This window comes from Podarcis bocagei (assembly GCF_964188305.1).
Source record: "Podarcis bocagei genome assembly, chromosome: 3".
Taxonomy (NCBI): domain Eukaryota; kingdom Metazoa; phylum Chordata; class Lepidosauria; order Squamata; family Lacertidae; genus Podarcis; species Podarcis bocagei.
The window spans coordinates 37803043-37822142 of record NC_138127.1 but is presented as its reverse complement, the minus strand read 5'-3'; the positions used below and the strand labels follow the sequence as shown (position 1 = coordinate 37822142).

Genomic DNA, 19100 nt, shown 5'->3' with positions numbered 1-19100 from the left:
TTCCCAGTTTGGTCGCCTTCTTTACGGAAGCGGTTTCCCGCCAGGTGAAAACGGGTGGCCGGGTCGCTACCTGCCCTTTGCTCGTTACTATATTTTGTAGATCTGGGCTTGCCGGCTGTTGCCGAAGGGCTGCCAAGGGAACGAACATGCTGAAGGGGACAGAGATAGGAAAAGCTAAAGGGACCATTCCGTTGCCGGGAAACTGATTTCTTGTGCATTTTTGGGGTCCTCCGCCTCCCCCCACCCACCCCCGCTGCCTTTTTACAGGGACGGGAGTGAAATACCCCTTTCACCATAGAAAGAAATTGGTAATTCCTTGTATGGGTATGTAAACTTGAAATTAAAAAAGAGAAGGGGAGAAAGCAATGGAGAAAGCCAAATATTTATTATGGTTGTGGCTGGGTAACGATGTGACCATCCACTCAAACAGGACTTGATGCTTTTTATAACTCGGATCTTACTGCGTGTGGAAAATGTGTATGGGGGTTGTCTTGAAGTGGTTAGAAAATGTCTTGCCACTGCAAGTTCCCCTTATACAAAAACACTCTGAAGCAGGCCTTTTCTGTCGTAGCCCCAACCCTCTGCAATACCCTTCCAAAGGAGATTTCGCAATGATGCTCCATCTCCTAAAAACTCGAGTTGTTTACTCAGACCTATTTGGAGTCCTGAGTGTTACCCTGTTCAAGAGGTGACTTGCTATTTTAAATGACGCTAACAATGTATTTATTGTATTCTGGGTCTTTTAATGTACTGTTTTATTTATGTACTCTATTTTTATTTTATCGTTTCAGTAGGCCAGTATATACACTTTCTCAATAGCTGGGGGGCTGGGGTGGAGAGTGGCTTAGGAGAACCCTGTTCGTATAGTACCTTGCTAAAGGTAGGGCTGAGTGCGGTAATTTGAATTTCCACCCTGCCTACTGTGACCTCTGCTGATCAACTATCTGGGTATAGATGCCCGTTTGCCTTTTGACAAGGCAGAAAATTCACCATCCTACTTTTTCAAGGAGGTAACAAAATATATAATACAACTAAATAGTTGGCAATGGGTTTTTAATATTTGAGACAGGTTTATTAAACCTTTGCTGTCACACTCCTTAAGCATGGCACATTCACAGAGAAGCACAGCTAAGAGAAAAAGCCTCAGATACATGGGGCTAAGCTATTAAGAAAACAAGTGAGATAAAGTTGATAGATATTTGTACTTCAGACATAAGCAGTTTTTTTGTTTTAAGCAGCTAGAATGTTGGCAATAGGAATATGGCTAGAAGTAAAAGTTGGACATTTTTATAAATGTTTTCAGATAGGGTAATAACTAAAAAGGTTTCCTTGAAAACTGTTTATTGTATAAGTGGAGGAGGTAGAACTACAAATATGTTAAGAATCAAGGTTACTCTTCTAAAGAATTATGACTGGGTACTTTTGCAAGTCAGTTTATTGCATTCCACTGATAAGGTAAAATGTCAAAAGACGTAGTTGCTGATGCTCTCACTTTCTTGGTACTGTCCTTATCTTGTAAACAAGTACAAGTAACAAATGTACAAGTAACAAATGTATCTAAATGTAAACAAGTACAAGTAACAAATGTAGCCATTTAGTTACACAGGATGTACATTCTGTACCATTACTATTTATGACGTCTTTATTTTCAACCACTGTAGTGCTGCATTCTTGAGATGGAGCAAGGCACAATTATAAACAGTTTATAGAATTCTGCACACTTTTTCATGACACACAGTATACATTTTAAATCAAAGGAGGGACCCAAGAGCTAATTATTGCAGAGTGCAACATCAGCACATTAAAATGAATCTTAGAAGACGTAGCACAGTAAATTCAAAGCGAGGTGGGCCTTTTTCTGCCTGCTAGTCAGAAGCATGTTCCATTGTGTCCAATGTAAATGTGTGTAGGATTTGCATAGATAAGCCACTTCCTTGTGTATATATATTTTTGTAGAATAAACAACAGCATGCCAGTTCAAAAAATGCTTCTTTTTCATGGGATTAATTTATGCTGCAAGAAAACTTAGTATTTTTGTCAGATAGAAAGCTTTGTTCACATAGTAAAAGGTGAATTTTTCACATTCACATGGGTTACACAGCAGTAACGAAAACTTCAAAGGCTATGACTTCCTCCCCTCCACCAGCAGTAATGGGGCCAAGAGGAGTTTGGTTCCATTTATGAATACTGTAATATTATCTGCACCAAATAGAAAAGTGTGTGTTTATTGTAGGACACATGTGCCACTCCACATTCATGACCACACTTTCAGATTTTGAATTGTACATAAAAATTGTGTAGAGCAGACCTGAGGGGCAATGGAGGGGCTACTGAAGTGCAGGAACAAGTTTTGCAATTTTTAAAGTTACATTGCAACAATCCTATTTCACAACTATCCAGTTTCTAACATTAATAGTCCCTGCCTTAGTCATTAAAAGCAAAGCTTGATAATTATTTAATAAAACCCATGCTTTTAGAAAAACTTTGGTTAATATTGTAAAGATGAGACAGAACAAGCACAGATTAAACTTTTTAAAAATACTGTTGCTTGTTTCTTTACAAGGATTTGGGGTTTCTTTTTTTCTGTTTCTTTTAAAATAACCTTCAGTGACTAAACGGTTCATCTGGTATCAATCACTTTAAACATATACATGTGATAAATTGACAGATTGACGATAGATTTTTAAACATTGTCACGTGCATTGTTATACATACAGATATTGTATTAGATACCAGTAGTAAAACACTGCATGCTATTTGTAGAATAAAATGTGTTTTTAGTCAAAACAATTTTGTTTTGCTACAGTCTATTTAAATAATCTTTGTGCATGGACACAGAGATTATGTAAATCTCTATATAATTGTGCAGATCTAGACACACTGGAACAAGCTAGTTCATACGTCTTGCTACAGTATTTTATTTTGAGTTTTTGTCCTCCACAAAAATCTCCCTTCTTCTATTTGTACTTTGCATAGTCGGGGAAGGCACACTAACATTAGGAGGAGGGGGGGGGGAATCTCTGGAGACTTGCCTACAGTTTTGTACTACTCAACTCCCAGCATGCTTCCTGACACGACAAAGGTTTTTTCTTTCAAATCATGAAGGCTAAGGAATATCAGAGGACTTTCAGACAAACTGTTCCCAAATAGACAGGTAATAGGGAAGGTTTGTTGTGTGGCAAAGTATTTACCCATCCAATATGCAACTGCAGGGGTCAAAACCACACCTCTTGGAAAGGAAAGAAGAGTTGTTTTGCGATTTGAGAAATGATAGACCCACTTCAGGAAAACAGGAGCATAACAATGACAACATGCAGATGCTCTATAAAGTGTGCAATTCCACACTCAGTGCCTAGTATGGAAGGCCCCCCCCCCACCTTAATGTGCACAGTATTATGCTATTGCCCCCTTGTTCTCTCTTCCCTCTTCTTGCTACTTCTGGAAGAGAGATTCTCTGAAGAGAGAAATTCCTTCCCCGGGTACATACCTCAGTATCTGAGAAGTAGCAGCAGCATCTTGTTAAGTCTTAGCAAGTTTTTAACATGATCAATCAATATGAAGGCACTTTATCAAGAACACCACCTCTGAGCATACACATACCCCTTCTACAAGCCTCTTAGGTCCTCCCAAGACCTCACATGGACACTGTGAATCTAATCCAATCTCCAAGTCTCCTTGGAAGAGGTAGTTGAGGGTAGTTTCCTATTGTTTCTACTCCATAGTTTTTCCATGATCCCATAGTGAGCAAGGAACACTAATTCTTAGCCCTCAACTTTAAGAAGCTAGAAAGAGAATGAAATTATTTTGGCAGAATGTCTTTTAGAAACCATGCAACTAGACACTGAAGCTCTGTTTCGGATCCAAAGGCTGGTGTTTCTACCCCACTGGGGTATATATTTTGAAAGAAAGCGGGTATATAGACCACAGAAGGCAAATGCAAGGTGTCAAAGTTTTTTGGGACATTCAGAAAGGTACAGCTTGTGGTTTGAAACTTGGAGTAAAGGGTCTCCCCATCCATCTCGATTTCATGACTTTCTTCTCATACCTGCTGTTAAGTACCAAAGAGAAGCAGAATCTTGCCTCCATATATGGGCTATGTTGCTTTGTATATCTCTTGATACTGCAACAGAAGGAATCAGATGCATAGTAGGATTGAAACCAGAATGCTAGTGAAATCTTAAGTATGCCCCTTGATTTGAACTGATCCATCAAAAGAAATCACAAGCAGTATTACTACACTTTGTGTTAAATAATGAAAATAGACAAATCTGATGGAAAACAGTTGCTTCACTACACTATAGAATATAGGATGGAATCCAATGGGTGTCGCTGCACTAATGAAATGTACCTATCAAATGTGAGGTAGGGAATTTTTTTGGCAACTACCCCTGAATCCCCTCGCCCAAATCTGGCATTTTTTATTCCCCTTGCATCCTGGCCAGATTTGCTCTGGAGGATACCCCAAGAAAAGATTATTGAGTGCTGAATTACAAAGAAGGAATTGCCATATACTGCTCCCCGTTTGTGGAATGCTCTCCCCAGGAAGGCACCTTCATTATACACCTTTGGGCACCAGGTGAAAACATTCCTCCTCAACCAGGCCTCTGGCTGAATGACATTCAATACCCTTTTAAATGTGTAGTGGAAGGGAGGATTATTGGTTTGTTTCTGTTTATATTTTTATCATGTATTTTGTGTTTTTTATATTGTAATTTTATGTTCTGAACTGCCATCCAGTATAGGGCAGTATACAAATTTAATAAATAAATAAAAAAATTGACCCCCTACCCATTCTACTGATGGATGGCTTCCAGCAGCAGAGCAAAACCCGTTGGATTTCATTCAGTATATGTGATTTTATAACCTATTAAGAAAGATGATGTAAGAACCGTGTTTTTCACGTACACATGAATAATTAGCTTATCATTAGCTCAGCAGTTTAAATTATTTAAGAAATAAAAAGTTATAAGGTTACCATGATGCCACCCACCTTTAAAATACATGAAGCAAATAAATGAAGAAATGCAAGAAGGCTTCCACTGCAGAGTTAAGCAAAAGTTGAATTGTCACTATTGCATTATGAAAATACATTTTCATAGTTTACTGCAATGGTTTCCCGGGGATTAAAAGCTAAAGCTGCAATCTTACACAGCATTAGACATTCTTAAACCCATTGAAATCAGTGGTCTTAGGCATGCCAAAATCTGCATAGAATTTGTTTTTAAGAAGATCTAAAAAGCTGTGAATCCACATTGCAAACCCCACACATCTTTTTAAAGATTAAAAATAGTAGCTTTAAGAACATTAGGATATTACTAATAATTCCAGATGCATGCCATTCCACCATTAGGTAAATCATGAAGTTGCTGGATGCATTATGAAAGGATTAGTTAGTAGAAGGGAGACATTTCTTGAGTTCCAGAAATGCAGTCATATGTGTTTGTTTTAAATTCTCCTGACACACGCCCGCACTAGCATGTATTCTGATGACAAAAAGCTCCATGTAGTATGTGGAAGTGTGTTTTGAGACCATATAAAAATGGGTGAAAGGCATTTTTAGCTATTAACCATTTTGTTTTAACCTTTACTACTTTGATAGCTCTCATTGTGGCTTTGCTTTTGAAGTACAATCATACGGTACATTCAATTCATAAACAGAAAGCTAACCTAGTTCTTATAAAAATAAATTCAATCTGGTAAGAAAAATATCGGCCATTAAATAACGGACTCTGATTCTTTTCTGGGTTTTTCATATGAGTCTGGCTCTGAGGTGCTTTTGATTTCCAGCATTTTCTCCATAGTTTTCCCATCCATAGGACTAGCTTTTTCTTTGGGTTTCTTCTTTTCATGCACCCATGGGATGAAACACAATACAGCTCCGCCGATCATTGGGGGAACTCCTGCTAGGTAGAATGCTACATCGTAAGTACCCAGGTGATCTTTAAGTATTCCTGAGAAAAAAGAAAATAGTATTCAGTATTCTGTGACAAAGTAACAGACCTGAATACAACACATGCAGACCTCAACTTCAGTATGTTATAAGAAGCAACATTGTTAATGGAAAAAATACCGTAATTTTCGCTCCAAAACACACACTTTTTTGCTCCTAGAAAGTAAGGGAAAATGCCTGTGCGTGTTACGGAGCGAATGCACGGATCGGAGCCATGGCTGCCGTCAGTCAAGCAAAGCGGGAGCCGCTTACACGCTCTACGAGGCTCTCACTTTGCTTGCTTTAAAGCGACCTGGAGCCAGGAAGGAGGGAGGGAAGGAGAGCCATGGCAGCAAAGCCGGCAGCAGCCGCTTACACTGGAGGAGGGACAGACGCTAGCAAAAGTCCGTGCACTCTCTAAACAGAGCAATGAGGCTGCAGAGGGATGGCAGGAAAGATAAAATTTAAGCAACCAGCAGCAAAATAAAACCAACCTCGAGCTCTGAGCCAGCGCAGTGAAAACCAGGAAGTAAAAAAAAAGGCTGGGGAGGGAGCAGCTTGTTTTCAGGCAGGATAGATTTGAGCATTGTCTGGGTCCTAGTGCCCCTACCGCTTTTTTGTGCTCCATTCTATTGCTGCTGGTGGCTGCTTATCATTCAGGCTGCAAGGAGGAGCGCTTTTACACAGCTAATGGCGAATCCCCTGCAATCCAAGTCCTCCTCACTTGCTCAAATCTATTCTGCCTCAAAACAAGGAGCGGAAGGAAAAGGCTGCAAACTGTTAAATGGAAAAAAACCCAGGCACAGGGCAAATACCTTAAGTATACCTTTAAAGCAACAGTGCTCTTTTCCTCCCTCCTCCCCGCTCAGCTCGCCGAAAAGCTCCTTCTCCACACACACCCCACGCGTGCTCCTTGTCCCTTGAGTTCCTTTCCTTCTCTCCCCACTTAAAACGTGGTTACAAAGCATGGATCCTCAGGATTTTTGCACTGGGTCACCCCAAATTCACCATCAGATCACATAGCATTTCCATGGCTACAGCCTGCACCAAAAAACACACACGCACCCACTGTTTCAATGGCGCAAAAACGTGGTTACAAAGCATGGATCCACATGGAACCTCAGGATTTTTGCATTGGGCTACCCCAAACTCACTGTCAGATCACATGTCTGTGGCCACAGCATGAACCATAAAAATCATACATCCACTGTTTCGTTTAGAATATTTTTTCCTTGTTTTCCTCCTCTAAAAACTACGTGCGTGTTACGGTCAGATGCGTGTTATAGAGTGAAAAATACGGTAGTACTGATCTGAAATCTCTTGAGAAAGTTACACAATTATACAAACAAAGAAAAAAAACCACACACAATTCTACACTTTGAAAGCAATTACTACTTTCACATGCTTCCTACACAGATTAGAAACAAAAAAATTCTGCCTACCTGCAACAGGTGGACCAACTATCATTGGAACAGACATGAAGCCCAAGAGGAATCCAATTGCCTGAGAAACATACTGTGCACCAACTAGCTCAAAGGCAATTGGTGCCATAATGCTAATGAAGCAGCCATCAAAAAGACCCATGAAGAGGCAGACAGCAATGAGACTTCCAAAGGAGTCGCATAATGGAATCATCATAGACATCAGGCCAATGAAGAAAAATGAAATCACCTACATATTGGTAAAGGAAAGTGTAATTGTAAAATCAGAATAAAGGGGCAGGTTTCAGGGTACTAAATATTATGAATCATAGAATCATAGAGTTGGAAGAGACCACAAGGGCCATTGGAATGAAGCCATTCCAGATTTTGTTGTGGTTAAGCAATTAAAACTACATTTATTCGGGGAAAGGTTTTTGAAACCTTGCAATAAAGGGAGCACTTCCATTTATTTTCCATTCATTTTCATTTGGAATGCTCTTTGAGTTAATTGTAATTTGTATAATTTATAATAATTGTGATACAAAAATATTTTAAAGAAATAATTTCTTAGAACAAAATAATTGCAAGGATATTGCATTTCCCCACCATTTAGAGAGGCTATTTGCATGCCATGGGCACCTACAGAACATTTTCTGAGACTCTTCCCAACATGTACACCACCTAGTTAAGAGTTTAATTTTGTTATGTCATAAATATTTTTATTGTGTTTCACACTATCACAAGTGTGGCAATGTCCATGTAGTTATTTAAGAATAAACCAGAAAAAGTAGCAATCAGCAACAACTAAACACCTCTCATCTGCAGCAGTGACCTGCCAATTTATAAACTTTTGGAGTGAGGAGAAGTTTTTTTTGCCAGTTGTGTACTTCCCATCTCTAGTACTAGAGCAAATGTTTTTAAATAAGTCTTATTTAATAAGGGAAAACAACAACAGTGAAACTGAACCTTGTATCAAGGCAATCCTCTCTAGAACTTACTTCACTCTGCTGGGGACTAGATATAGTGCATGTTTACCGTAACAGCATTCACAAAGCATGGAAGGATTATCATCATCATCATCATCACTGAACTCACACACGCCAGACCAATTTCAACATTCAATCCATGGTATAATCTTGCAAGCTTGGTAATCTGTCAGGCCAAGTATGGTGAAAGGTTTGATGTGCAATTTTTAAATCACTAACAACTTACTGGCCAATTCAGTGTGTTTTAATAGTACCTTCTCTCAAATATATGCTTAAAAGACCAGATTCAAAATTCTGTGTTGTGCTAATATTAGGATATTGAATTTCAATATTTCTATTAAGCAGAGTCAATCACACTGGAGTTAATCTCTCTCTGCTCAGACTTGTCGTTTCCTAACATTGAAACTTCAAAGAAGAATGTAGTTAGCTTCCCTTCCTGATATCTGCAAAGTCCTGTGAATCGCTCATATGCACCCCTTCCTAATCATACAGGTGAGGAAATATTTACTTAGACCCTGATAGACAGAACAAAAGGATTTACTTGGATACCATCTCCAGCGAGTAGCCCTGCTGAGTCTTGAACATAAAGATATCCTTCTTTGCATTTTGATTTAAGTTCTCTGTGGGAGCCAAACTTCAAGAGAAACTATTGTTCCATCCTGTTAGTCTCCCTCTGATCCAACAGGCTTCCTGTCTGATAAGATTTTTCACAAAGGCAGACCTCAGCATGCCCTGCACCGGATCATAGCTGGTTGGTCCTGACTACATGGGTCCAAGCCACACATTTAGCCCCTAGCATTAAGTGGTGCCCATTTGTTTAGAGCCAATTACTGGTGGAGTACTGTATATAAAATACATAAAATAAAAATAAATCACAAAACAAAATTACAAAGTACAATATAAATATTACATAGTATCAGCTGCAATCTAAAAACAATTACAATTTCTAATCTTATCAGGGTTGTTATGTATTTGGTGTACCTGTAGATAAACCTTTCTTGCACCCGGAATATAGTCTGCAATTCTGCCAAAGATCAATCGACCAACTCCTGAAGTAATGCCAAGGCAAAGCAGAAGTGTCTCATCTGGAACATGTTCACCAATACGTTCCCTCACATGGTGCAACTGTTCAGAAACAAAAAGATGGTATGAATTCAACAAGAAAATCTACCTTTCCTAATCATAAAACGGATTTTTCTTCATGATGCTCTCAGTCATATTTTTAAAGTTGCCTGAAAGGTCAATTGGTTACTTCTGAAAGAGATTACATGACAAAAATACAGACAACTGGAAACAGAGGAAGTTGTGGTCTGCTGTTATAGTTCTAGACTGCCGTCCATCAAGCCACATGTAACTGTGGATCATTATCTATAAACTGGCAAAATATGAGGTCTGCCAGTTTACAGGCAATAAGTACTATCAGAGCTGATAGTTGGCAATGTGATGGCATATGAAGACTCATAGACTGTAATACTGGATAATTTAAAGTTGTTATGCTGTGTTATGGTAATTACTGGAAAATCAATAAAAATTCATTGCGGGAAAAGTTCATGTCAAAGGGTCTACTCTGAGTAAGAATTAATCAGATCCCACCCAAAGACAAAGAACTAAAAGAACTATAAATGTGTACAAAGAAAAATATGTAGAAAATGTAGAAAATAAAGATCTAAGATTTCCCAAGTGTTATCAAGAAAAAAATAAGGGGGAGAGAGTGACCAGATGCTATTATTTCACACAATGAGAAATGGTTTAAGAAATAAATAAAGATATGTTGTTGAAGGAAAAAATATTAAAGATGAAAGAATAATACAGAATGTATGACCATTAGCTTATGAAGAGTTCAGATGAGTCACAGCACATTTAAAGCCAACAGAATAATACAACCACACTCTCATTACCCCACCCACAAAACCAATTTATAGGTTGATCATGAAACATTGCACTGATATGACCTAGGTTTTAAAATAAAAAATGTAATTTCCTTAGACAGTTGTAAACAAAAAAACAAAAACTGAATGTAAAAGCCTAAATCTTCTGATTCTACTAAGTTTGTGAAGTATGCAACACACTGTATTTTATAATGGCATTATAAAGCAGAACTCCTAATGAAGAGAAGTGTGAAAACTATTTGTTTAGTCCTTTTTACTTATGGGTATACACTTTTTGGTACTTAACCCATTAAACAAAAGCATGTTCTTTCCACTCTTTTCCCCCCACAAGGCAAAATGCCTTTATTAGAGAATTAGAGTTCCAGAGAATTAGTGTCTTCTTTCACCACTGCTGTTTATAAAAGAAATTATCTGGTGCAAGGTACAGAACACATAGCTGCAATTTAAGCATAGCCAGTGCTGACAAGCCTCAGTTATCTTCAGATGTGCTGTTTACTTCACCCTTTTGCATAATGATAATAAACTTCTCTACTTGCAAGTGCACCCAATTTATTTTTAGTAGGAGTTTATTCCAAGAAAGTGTGCTCAAGAATGCTAAACTAAAACAGTTTAAGAATTTGTGGCTTAGGTTACAATACTGTGTCTAGATCTCTGTTTGCCCATCAAGCCAATTGTTCATTGCCTCTCACAGAATTGTTGAAAGGAATAATAAGGGGAAGAGCTATATATATCACTCTAAAGTCCTTGGAAGAGGGATTAAGCAAATCAGATGTGAGGAACCTTTGACCCTCCAGATGTTGTTGAACTACAATTTCCATCAGCCCCAACAAGCATGGTCAGTAGCCAGAGATTATGGGAGTTGTAGTTCAGCAACATCTGGAGGAACTCTGAAGGAAAAATGACAGTTTGTTACCTAGTACACTTACTCTAGACCAAAGAAAGGGTACTAGTAAGGCTAACTGATCCTGGAATATGCTTTTAAATTCCAAAAGGAAGCAAGTGGCACTTCAAAAAGACTTAACTTCACCCATATCATAAATCTTGTACCAGAGTCACCCCACAACCAACAGAAGAAAATAACATCACAGTATTATTATTATTATTATTGCTAAGACCCACTTAAGACTACACACAAGAGTCTGAGAGAAGCTTGGTTATATCCTATTAACTACCCAAACTTGGATCATTGTGGTTTTGTATGTACAATGGTTTTTGACAGTACTTCTAAAGTCAGTGATTTACCACTAATGTTAACATCTGCAAGAAATGTACACACAGAAAAGCACTAAAGACACTATTTCTTCTAACTGTTATCATGCAAATGAATCATTTATAAAGGTAACAGTACTCTATACATCTTAAATGCCACTGATTTTATACTATTAGCTGGTGTGTGCCAGTCTCTCGCTTCCAGTCACCACTGGTGATAATTTGCAGCAATTAGAACTCCACTTATTTAGTCTTCTAGAAGTATATACTCAGTCATTTAGAGAGTGAAAACTATAACACAATTAATACTGCTCCCTTATCAACAGTAGGAAATAGAGGGCACCAGAGCTTTGCCGAATTTACCATGGACCATATGGCACGGCTGAACAACAAAGCATTATTTATACAAATATACAAAAATAAACATTATTTTTCAATTTTCTGTAGGTTTTGTTTCATTTCAAAAAATAATTATTATTATTATTGTTTATATTTATATATATATATATATATAGGACACCAAAATCTTTTAAGTGCTTAGGGCCTCTAAAGGTCTTAATCCAGCCCAGACTATATGCTTTGCATGAAATGTCCCAGGTTGGATTGGGAAAATTTCTGTCTGAAATTGATGAGCTAATGCCAGGAAGTATAGACCAGAAATAAGAAACCTCTGGCCCTCCAGATATTGTTGGACTCCCAATTCCCAATTCCCATCAGGTCCTGCCAGCATGGCCAATGGATGATAGGATTTATAATCCAACATCTGAAAGGCTACAAATTCCCTATACCTGGAGTAAACAATACCAAGACAGATGAACTGACTCAGTATAAGGCAGTTTCTAATGTTCTTTATAATGCTGTTTAATGAGAAAATAAGATGGTGCTACACACACACACACACACACACACACACACTGTAATATCAAACACCAGGTACATGTCAACTTGCCCATTTCTGTTCCATTCAAAATTAGCTACTTTTGAATGCTGAACTCAAGACTTTCAAAGTACATTAATTTAAGGAATGTATACTCTTCATGCCCCTACTCATAGCTTATATTTCTGGGAAGTTCAAGAGTGTAATAAAATTGTGTACTAATTGCCACAAATAAAACTGCTGTGGTTATAAATCCTACATTTAATTAAACATGCTGAGGGACTTCTGTTCCACCCCTTAGCCTTTCCAGTGCCTCAAGATTCCACAATGTCACATATGCTGTTTAACTTCTACATGAAAATGCAGGGAGAAATAATCTAGAGCTTTAGACTGAAGAATCATAAATATGTAGATGACACACAGCTCTATTTCTCTTCTTCAGCGGCTAATCCCAGGCAGGCAAGGCCAACCCTATGAGGCTGAGTGATACAGCTGCCTCAGGGGGGGGGATGCTGAGGTGTGGGAGGGGCAGAGCTGTGTGTGCCATGTGGCCTGCCGTGTACCCCCTGTGCTAGCCTGCTGCCCTCATCTGTGGTGGAAGATACTGTCCTCTTACCAGTACTGGAGTAAGATTCAACTACCAGTCAAATTGGCTTCTGCCAGTGGCAATCCTTGGGGTCTCAAATTTCAATAATGCCCTGTGCAACACCAAAATATGGTGCACAAACCCCCACAGGCTCCACACCTAGTGCAACCAAACTGGTTGCACTCCCCTAAATCCACCTTTGCCTCTGCATGTGCCTTGGGGAGGGCACCATCTTTTCCTTTGGCAGCAAAATGTATTGAGCTAGCCTGTAGGCAGGTTTCTGAAGTACTGAACCGATGGCTGATAGCTAGATTGGACAGAATAAAGGTGAACAAGGTGGAACTTAATCCATCTAAAATTGAAGTGTTGTGAGTAAGGAAAGAGACTATTCTGGATAGAGGATTACAACCGGTCTTGGACTGTGTTGCACACCTCCTAAAATACTTGGGTATACTCTTGGACTCAGCATGACTTGGGGAAGCTCAGGTGGCTGCTGTGGCCAGAAGTACCTTTCATCAGCTTAGGCTGATCTGACGGCTGTGACAAACTAAAGAGAATGGGGATTGTCACAGTTATCCATGCGCTACTGACATCCCAAATTGGCCCAAATATACTCTGTGTATATAAAACACTATAATACATTCTATAATACAATATGTTTGGCTACCTTTAAAGACTGTTTGGAAACCTCAACTGGTAAAAAATGTGGCCACAACTCCAGGTTAGAACCAGAGGATGGTCTGTTGAGATCCCACAAGCAAAGTAAATTAGTTTGCCAAGCACACAGGCCAGAGATTTTTTAGTAGTGGATGCACAATTTTGGAATACTATCCTATAAGATATTTGGCCCCATCCCTGGATATTTTCAAGATCTATTTATCTAGTCTTACAAAAACTAACAATGACTGGGAATCTAATTGCCTTGCACCATGCTAGATTTCTTATTTTAATAATATAGGATTGTTTTCTTGAAATGTTTTTAAATGTTATTTACTCTATTTTATTGTTGCAGGTTATGTGAACTGCGTTGGGAAGAATTTTACTCTTGAACTGCAATACAGAAATTATTAAATATAAATGAATGACGACTTTGGAAGTGTGTGTACTCAGCCTTTTCAATAACCCTAAGGTTAATACCATTCATTGGTCCTTTGCACTAATTATGGTATTAGATAACAAAAGAGGCTCATAAATAAACATTGTAAAAGCAGCACTATTTTAATGTTTTGTACAGAGTGACATCAAAGCTACTATATCACTCTGTGAGGCCACCAGCAACCAAGTGCAGCTCCCCCACCCCCGGTCTAGTATGCAGCCAGGAGCAGTGAGGAATAGAGCGGTTTATATTCCAGTATTTTTTTCTTTCTTCCCCCCCCTCCAATTGTAAAGGTACAGCTTATATTCGGGCCAATATGGTAGCATAGTTTCAGCTTCCATTTGGGTGGAAAAGGCTCAGAAACTTCATTGCATTTGTGAAGCTCACTGCACTGTCATTAAGCTTATATACATGCTACATGTGGATTCACAGCCTCAAGAGAATGAGTAATTTGATTATAACATAGATTCATGTGGAAAGTAATACAATGGATGATGAACTGGGTATGGCCATGGGGGATTCAGGCTGTGATCATATACAGTTAACTTGCAGTAAGTCCTACTGAACTCACTGGGGCATACTTCTGAGCATACATGCATAGGATTGTGCTTTAAAAATTAAATCCCTAACCAGTTTGGATTAACTTGCTGTAACTTGCTCTAAGCCACAAGTTTAGAGTATATGGATAATCAGCTGATCGAACAAGTTAAAGTCCTAAAATACCTCAGCCTTATTTTTCAGTCAACAGAGTCATGGGGAGCACATCAGAAATATGCAAAGAAAAACGTGTCTCAAAGTGCATACAAAAGGTGGCAATCACATACCATCAGCAATTAAAAGTGTTTCAAGCTAAACTTCTAGCACAGTTATTTATATGGAGCTCAGCTTTGGACAGGAGCTCACCTTGTATCTACAGAAGCTGTTCAATCTAAGTTCCTAAGGCATTTTTTTTTCTGTTTCATCCTGTGTTCAAAATGCTTCATTGTGCTTGGAGGCTAATTTCCCCTCTGTTGAATTACAAATTTGGTGTAGGACATTCAGTTATTGGCTTCAGCTGAACTTAAACCCCACCAGTCTACCTGTATGGGACATCTGGGTATTCCTGCGTTGCAGGGGGTTGGACTAGATGATCCTCAGGGTCCCTTCCAATTCTATGATCCTATGACTACCCTTAGTATCGCAAAATTGTCATGAGAGCACTTAGACTAAAATTGTCAACCAAAAGCTTTACTTTTCTCGTTTATCACCACAACAGTTTTTAACACTGAGTTTCAGTAAAGCAAATAATTTTATTAGATGGTGCCTATATGATATTGAGCGACAGAATGATTTGGCCATGATAAAGAAATTTTGTCCATAGTATGATTATTTCCTACCTAGTCGTTTTGACACATTGGCACCCTATTTGCAAAATTTAACAATTCCAAAATACAGATGAGCTTTCACTTACACAAGATTAAATATACTCCCTTCAGCTGTACTTGAGGGTTGATTTCAAAAAATTCCGCTGGAAAAAGAGTTATGTCCATGTAGAGATGGCAGTATTGAATCAGTAGCTCATGTGTTTCTATCTTGAATTCTTTATAAAGATTTGAGGAATGAGGTTATTACCCCTCTACTACTATTCATACCAGGTCCCTCAACCATTGCTACTGTGTCCTTTCTTCTAGCAGATCAAGATAATCAGGTGACAGCAAAAACTGCAAAAAAATTAGCAGGGGCAATTCGAATAAGTTCTACTATTTGATTATTGATGTAAACTTCCAGAATGTATTTTGTATAGTTAAGTTTTTACCTCTATCTCCAGTACATTTTATTTTATTGCTATGGCTTTGGCTAGTGGCTGATGAAAATTATTATTATTATTATTATTATTATTATTATTATTATTATTCTTGCTCTAAATCCCTTGAACAAGGAAGTAAAATGATCTATCATGAGAAATAATATTTTATGTCAGCCAACATTTTATATGTCTACTGCCTCGTTGCATTTAACATTCATGCCTCACATTCCTTTTGCTCTTCTGCCCTTTCCCTCTTCCAATATTTTATAGAAGTTTCAAGAGAAGAATATTTCTATATGCCAACAAAAATAGCACCGATAAGTAGTCACTGATAATTATGATGAACAATCACCAGTTTGGCCTGGTGCAAACACGGCAGAGCACTGTTAAAGAGAGTACTGTTCTGTGGAGGGGAAAATAGTTTCCTGACATTTTTAAAATGAACATCTATAATGTATCACTTTCAGATGGAAGTAAAGGGGCTAGACTGCCAGGTCAATATTGACAAGTGCAAAGAAGAGATAAGAAATGCATAGTAAGAAATGCAGTATAAAGGGGGGGAAATTCACTAACCTGGGCAGTCAAATTGCAGCAGAAGTTGAGATCTGAAGGAAGATAAATGTAAAGATTAGAAAAGCAAGTACAGCACACAGGAGCCACTGAAGATCTGGTGCCTTAGAAAATGTCCAGCTAAAAATCAAGATGGCACTGTAATACACAGGTACCATATTAACTTTGGACAGGAAAAAATGTGTAGAAGGTGGCATGGATGAAGAAGAAACAGAAAGAGAGAAAGGGGGAAAGTACACAAGAGGAGGATAGTGGGAATAAATATTATATTTAACAGTCATACTTGAGAATATCTAAAAAGATAATCAAACTTATTTTTATACAGACATAGAAAATACTGTTTTAAAGCAGCTAGTTGTTATTGAGACAATTATGCAAAATGCTCAGTAAATGCTTAACTCAGTAAAAGTAAATTAGGAGTTAATTCATAAATTCATACAGAATTTGGAACCTATGCTTGCCAATACTGGGTTGTGCCCTAGACACTTGTTTTGAAGATCACAGTAAGTTTGACACACAGTGCTCTGCAATTTGGGTAAAATATCCACAAAGTCATTCTTCCTTTTTTAAAAAAGATATTGCCAAGTATTATTTAAGGCTGGATCCAAAGGGCCTCTCTGGCAATTGGAAGGTATGTGTGTTTACAGGGGCAGGGGTTCTCTACTTTTCTCTGGTTCTGTTCTCCAGCAGCCCTCTAAAGCACATACCAAAGTTGCTACAGTCCTCCAATTTTAAACTTAGGCACTGGGCAGGGGCAGACACAGCAGAGGTAAATCGAAAGGCAAGTAAATTGTTTTATAATCTTTTCCAAGCAATCTAAAGTTGAACTTCAGGAATTTAGTCTGAAGGTTGTTTTTTTTGGGGGGGGGGTCAATAGTTCATTAATGACAACTTGTTGAGAATCCAGACACTGAAGGTTAAGATGGGGTTAGACAAGCAACGTTAGCAATGTTTCAGGTATGAGTTTTCATCATTATGCTACTGGTGTTTTTCAATGGAGTAGCCTTATTCACAGCCCTAGCTGAACAAGCTAGCTACCTCTGTCTATTATCAGGTTGTCTTTCAGCTCCAAATTGATAGCAGATGTCCACTGTGAGCAGGCTTCCTAGTCATTGCTCTTGAGCAGGCATAGGCAAACTCTGGCCCTCCAGATGTTTGGGACTACAATTCCCATCATCCCTAGCTAACAGGACCAGTGGTCAGGGATGATGGGAATTGTAGTCCCAAACATCTGGAGGGCCAGAGTTTGCCTATGCCTGCTCAAGAGTATCACCAATATGGAGATGTCACGGCACAGTCACAGGGTGTCTGCACACATTGCACTTGCCTTGCAGCATCCTGGAGCTGTTTCCCCTGATGCCACCAATCATCAGTAGTTAGGGCACAAGGCAATCTATTCGGAACTACTATTTCTTGCCTGAGTTAGGCCTTCAATGCACCTCATGAGCAGGCTGACCTCATTTCTATTTCCTAGTACAAATTCAATTTTAGAAAAGATACGTGGATATATAAAAAGTCTTGATCAATACCCAAAGCATACCCATTTACAAAAAAAAAGACCATGCAGGAAATATGAGATATACAGAAGGTAGGACAAACACTGAAACCAAGAGGTCCCCTTAGGTTTATCTAGCACCCTTTTTTATCAAACGCTAGATGCAAACCTATGAAATTCACAAAATTGAAGTTGCACTTATTCAGAAACAGAGATCCCTACCACAAACAATTTCAATACTTCAAAAATGAGCAAGGATATTCTCTAAAGAAGCCACAGCTGCCAACTCAAATGATTTATCCAGTTTACAAGACATTGCATTGTATTATATATCGAGTCAACACCAAAGACATAAATTTGCAAAGGAGGAAACAAAGACATTGTAAATTATTTAAGCATCAATGTAAGCAAACATTCAAAATATCACATCACACTGCAGTAAAATCTGAAGTAGACTTCTGCTTGGGGGTTTTTCTAAGTGTACTGAACACCTGTACATGAATGCTTCCTTCTGCCAATGGGATGGAGTCTGAAAAACACACTTCAATGTGCTCTGTCTATTGAGAATAGAGTTTGGGTCTCATGCTCCCCATGTTGGTTTTGTCACTGCTTCCTAAGATTTTATTTTTTTTCAATTTGTAGCAAACAACTTGGCCCAACGCACCTTCATTTCTCCATGTTAGAACACCCAAGGGGCGGAACAGAGAAAGGGAGAAGGCTACTAGAACAAGCAGCCAGTTATTAGTAAGAAATAAACCAGACAGAATAGATGAAAAAATGGGAGGAGGGGAGGAAAATGGGGTAAGAGAGAGAAGGGGGAATGCAGTAGAACTGAGGTAACACATTGAGTTGTAGATGCATCTACATGCTGCCAGTTCTGTTGTGATGCAGAAAAGCAAGAACAACGTAAATTCTCTCACTATCTGTCCTAAGTTTTACATACAAAAACCTTACCCCATAGGCTTCACATGCTTCTTCAATAGATTAAGTACCACAATATTGGCAATCATAATACCGAACAACAAAGGGATGCATTCTCCCAGCACTTACCAGAAACAAAGGAAGGGACAGAAAATACTTTAAATGTGCTTTTTGGGGATTGTAAACTCTTCAAATATAACCGATTCCATAAAAACGATTTATATTTCTTGCTAGGGTTTTACAAAAAGTGATTTTCAAACGAAATCAGAGTTAATATTTTAAGTAATGACCCAGGAATATTGTGTGTGTGTGTGTGAATGACTTATTTGTCTCAT

The 19100-nt window shown here is 38.5% G+C and overlaps 1 protein-coding gene and 1 long non-coding RNA gene across 2 annotated transcripts in view; both read right to left on the bottom strand.

Moving 5' to 3' along the window:
* Window positions 1-1421: 1421 nt before the first annotated feature.
* SLC16A10 (solute carrier family 16 member 10) overlaps window positions 1422-19100 on the bottom strand; it is a 42322-nt gene continuing 24643 nt past the window's right edge. Inside the window, exons 4-6 of the mRNA XM_081186724.1 lie at window positions 9318-9461; window positions 7372-7600; window positions 1422-5951 (exon numbers count right to left, since the gene is read on the bottom strand). Coding sequence (XP_081042850.1) covers window positions 5716-5951; window positions 7372-7600; window positions 9318-9461 — 609 coding nt within the window. The 3' untranslated portion in view covers window positions 1422-5715. The remainder of the gene's footprint in view (window positions 5952-7371; window positions 7601-9317; window positions 9462-19100) is intronic.
* LOC308583088 lies at window positions 7900-9305 on the bottom strand. Its single transcript, XR_014006044.1, has 2 exons — window positions 8084-9305; window positions 7900-8031 (listed from the first exon to the last, which is right to left on the bottom strand). It is a non-coding gene; the product is annotated as an uncharacterized lncRNA (long non-coding RNA).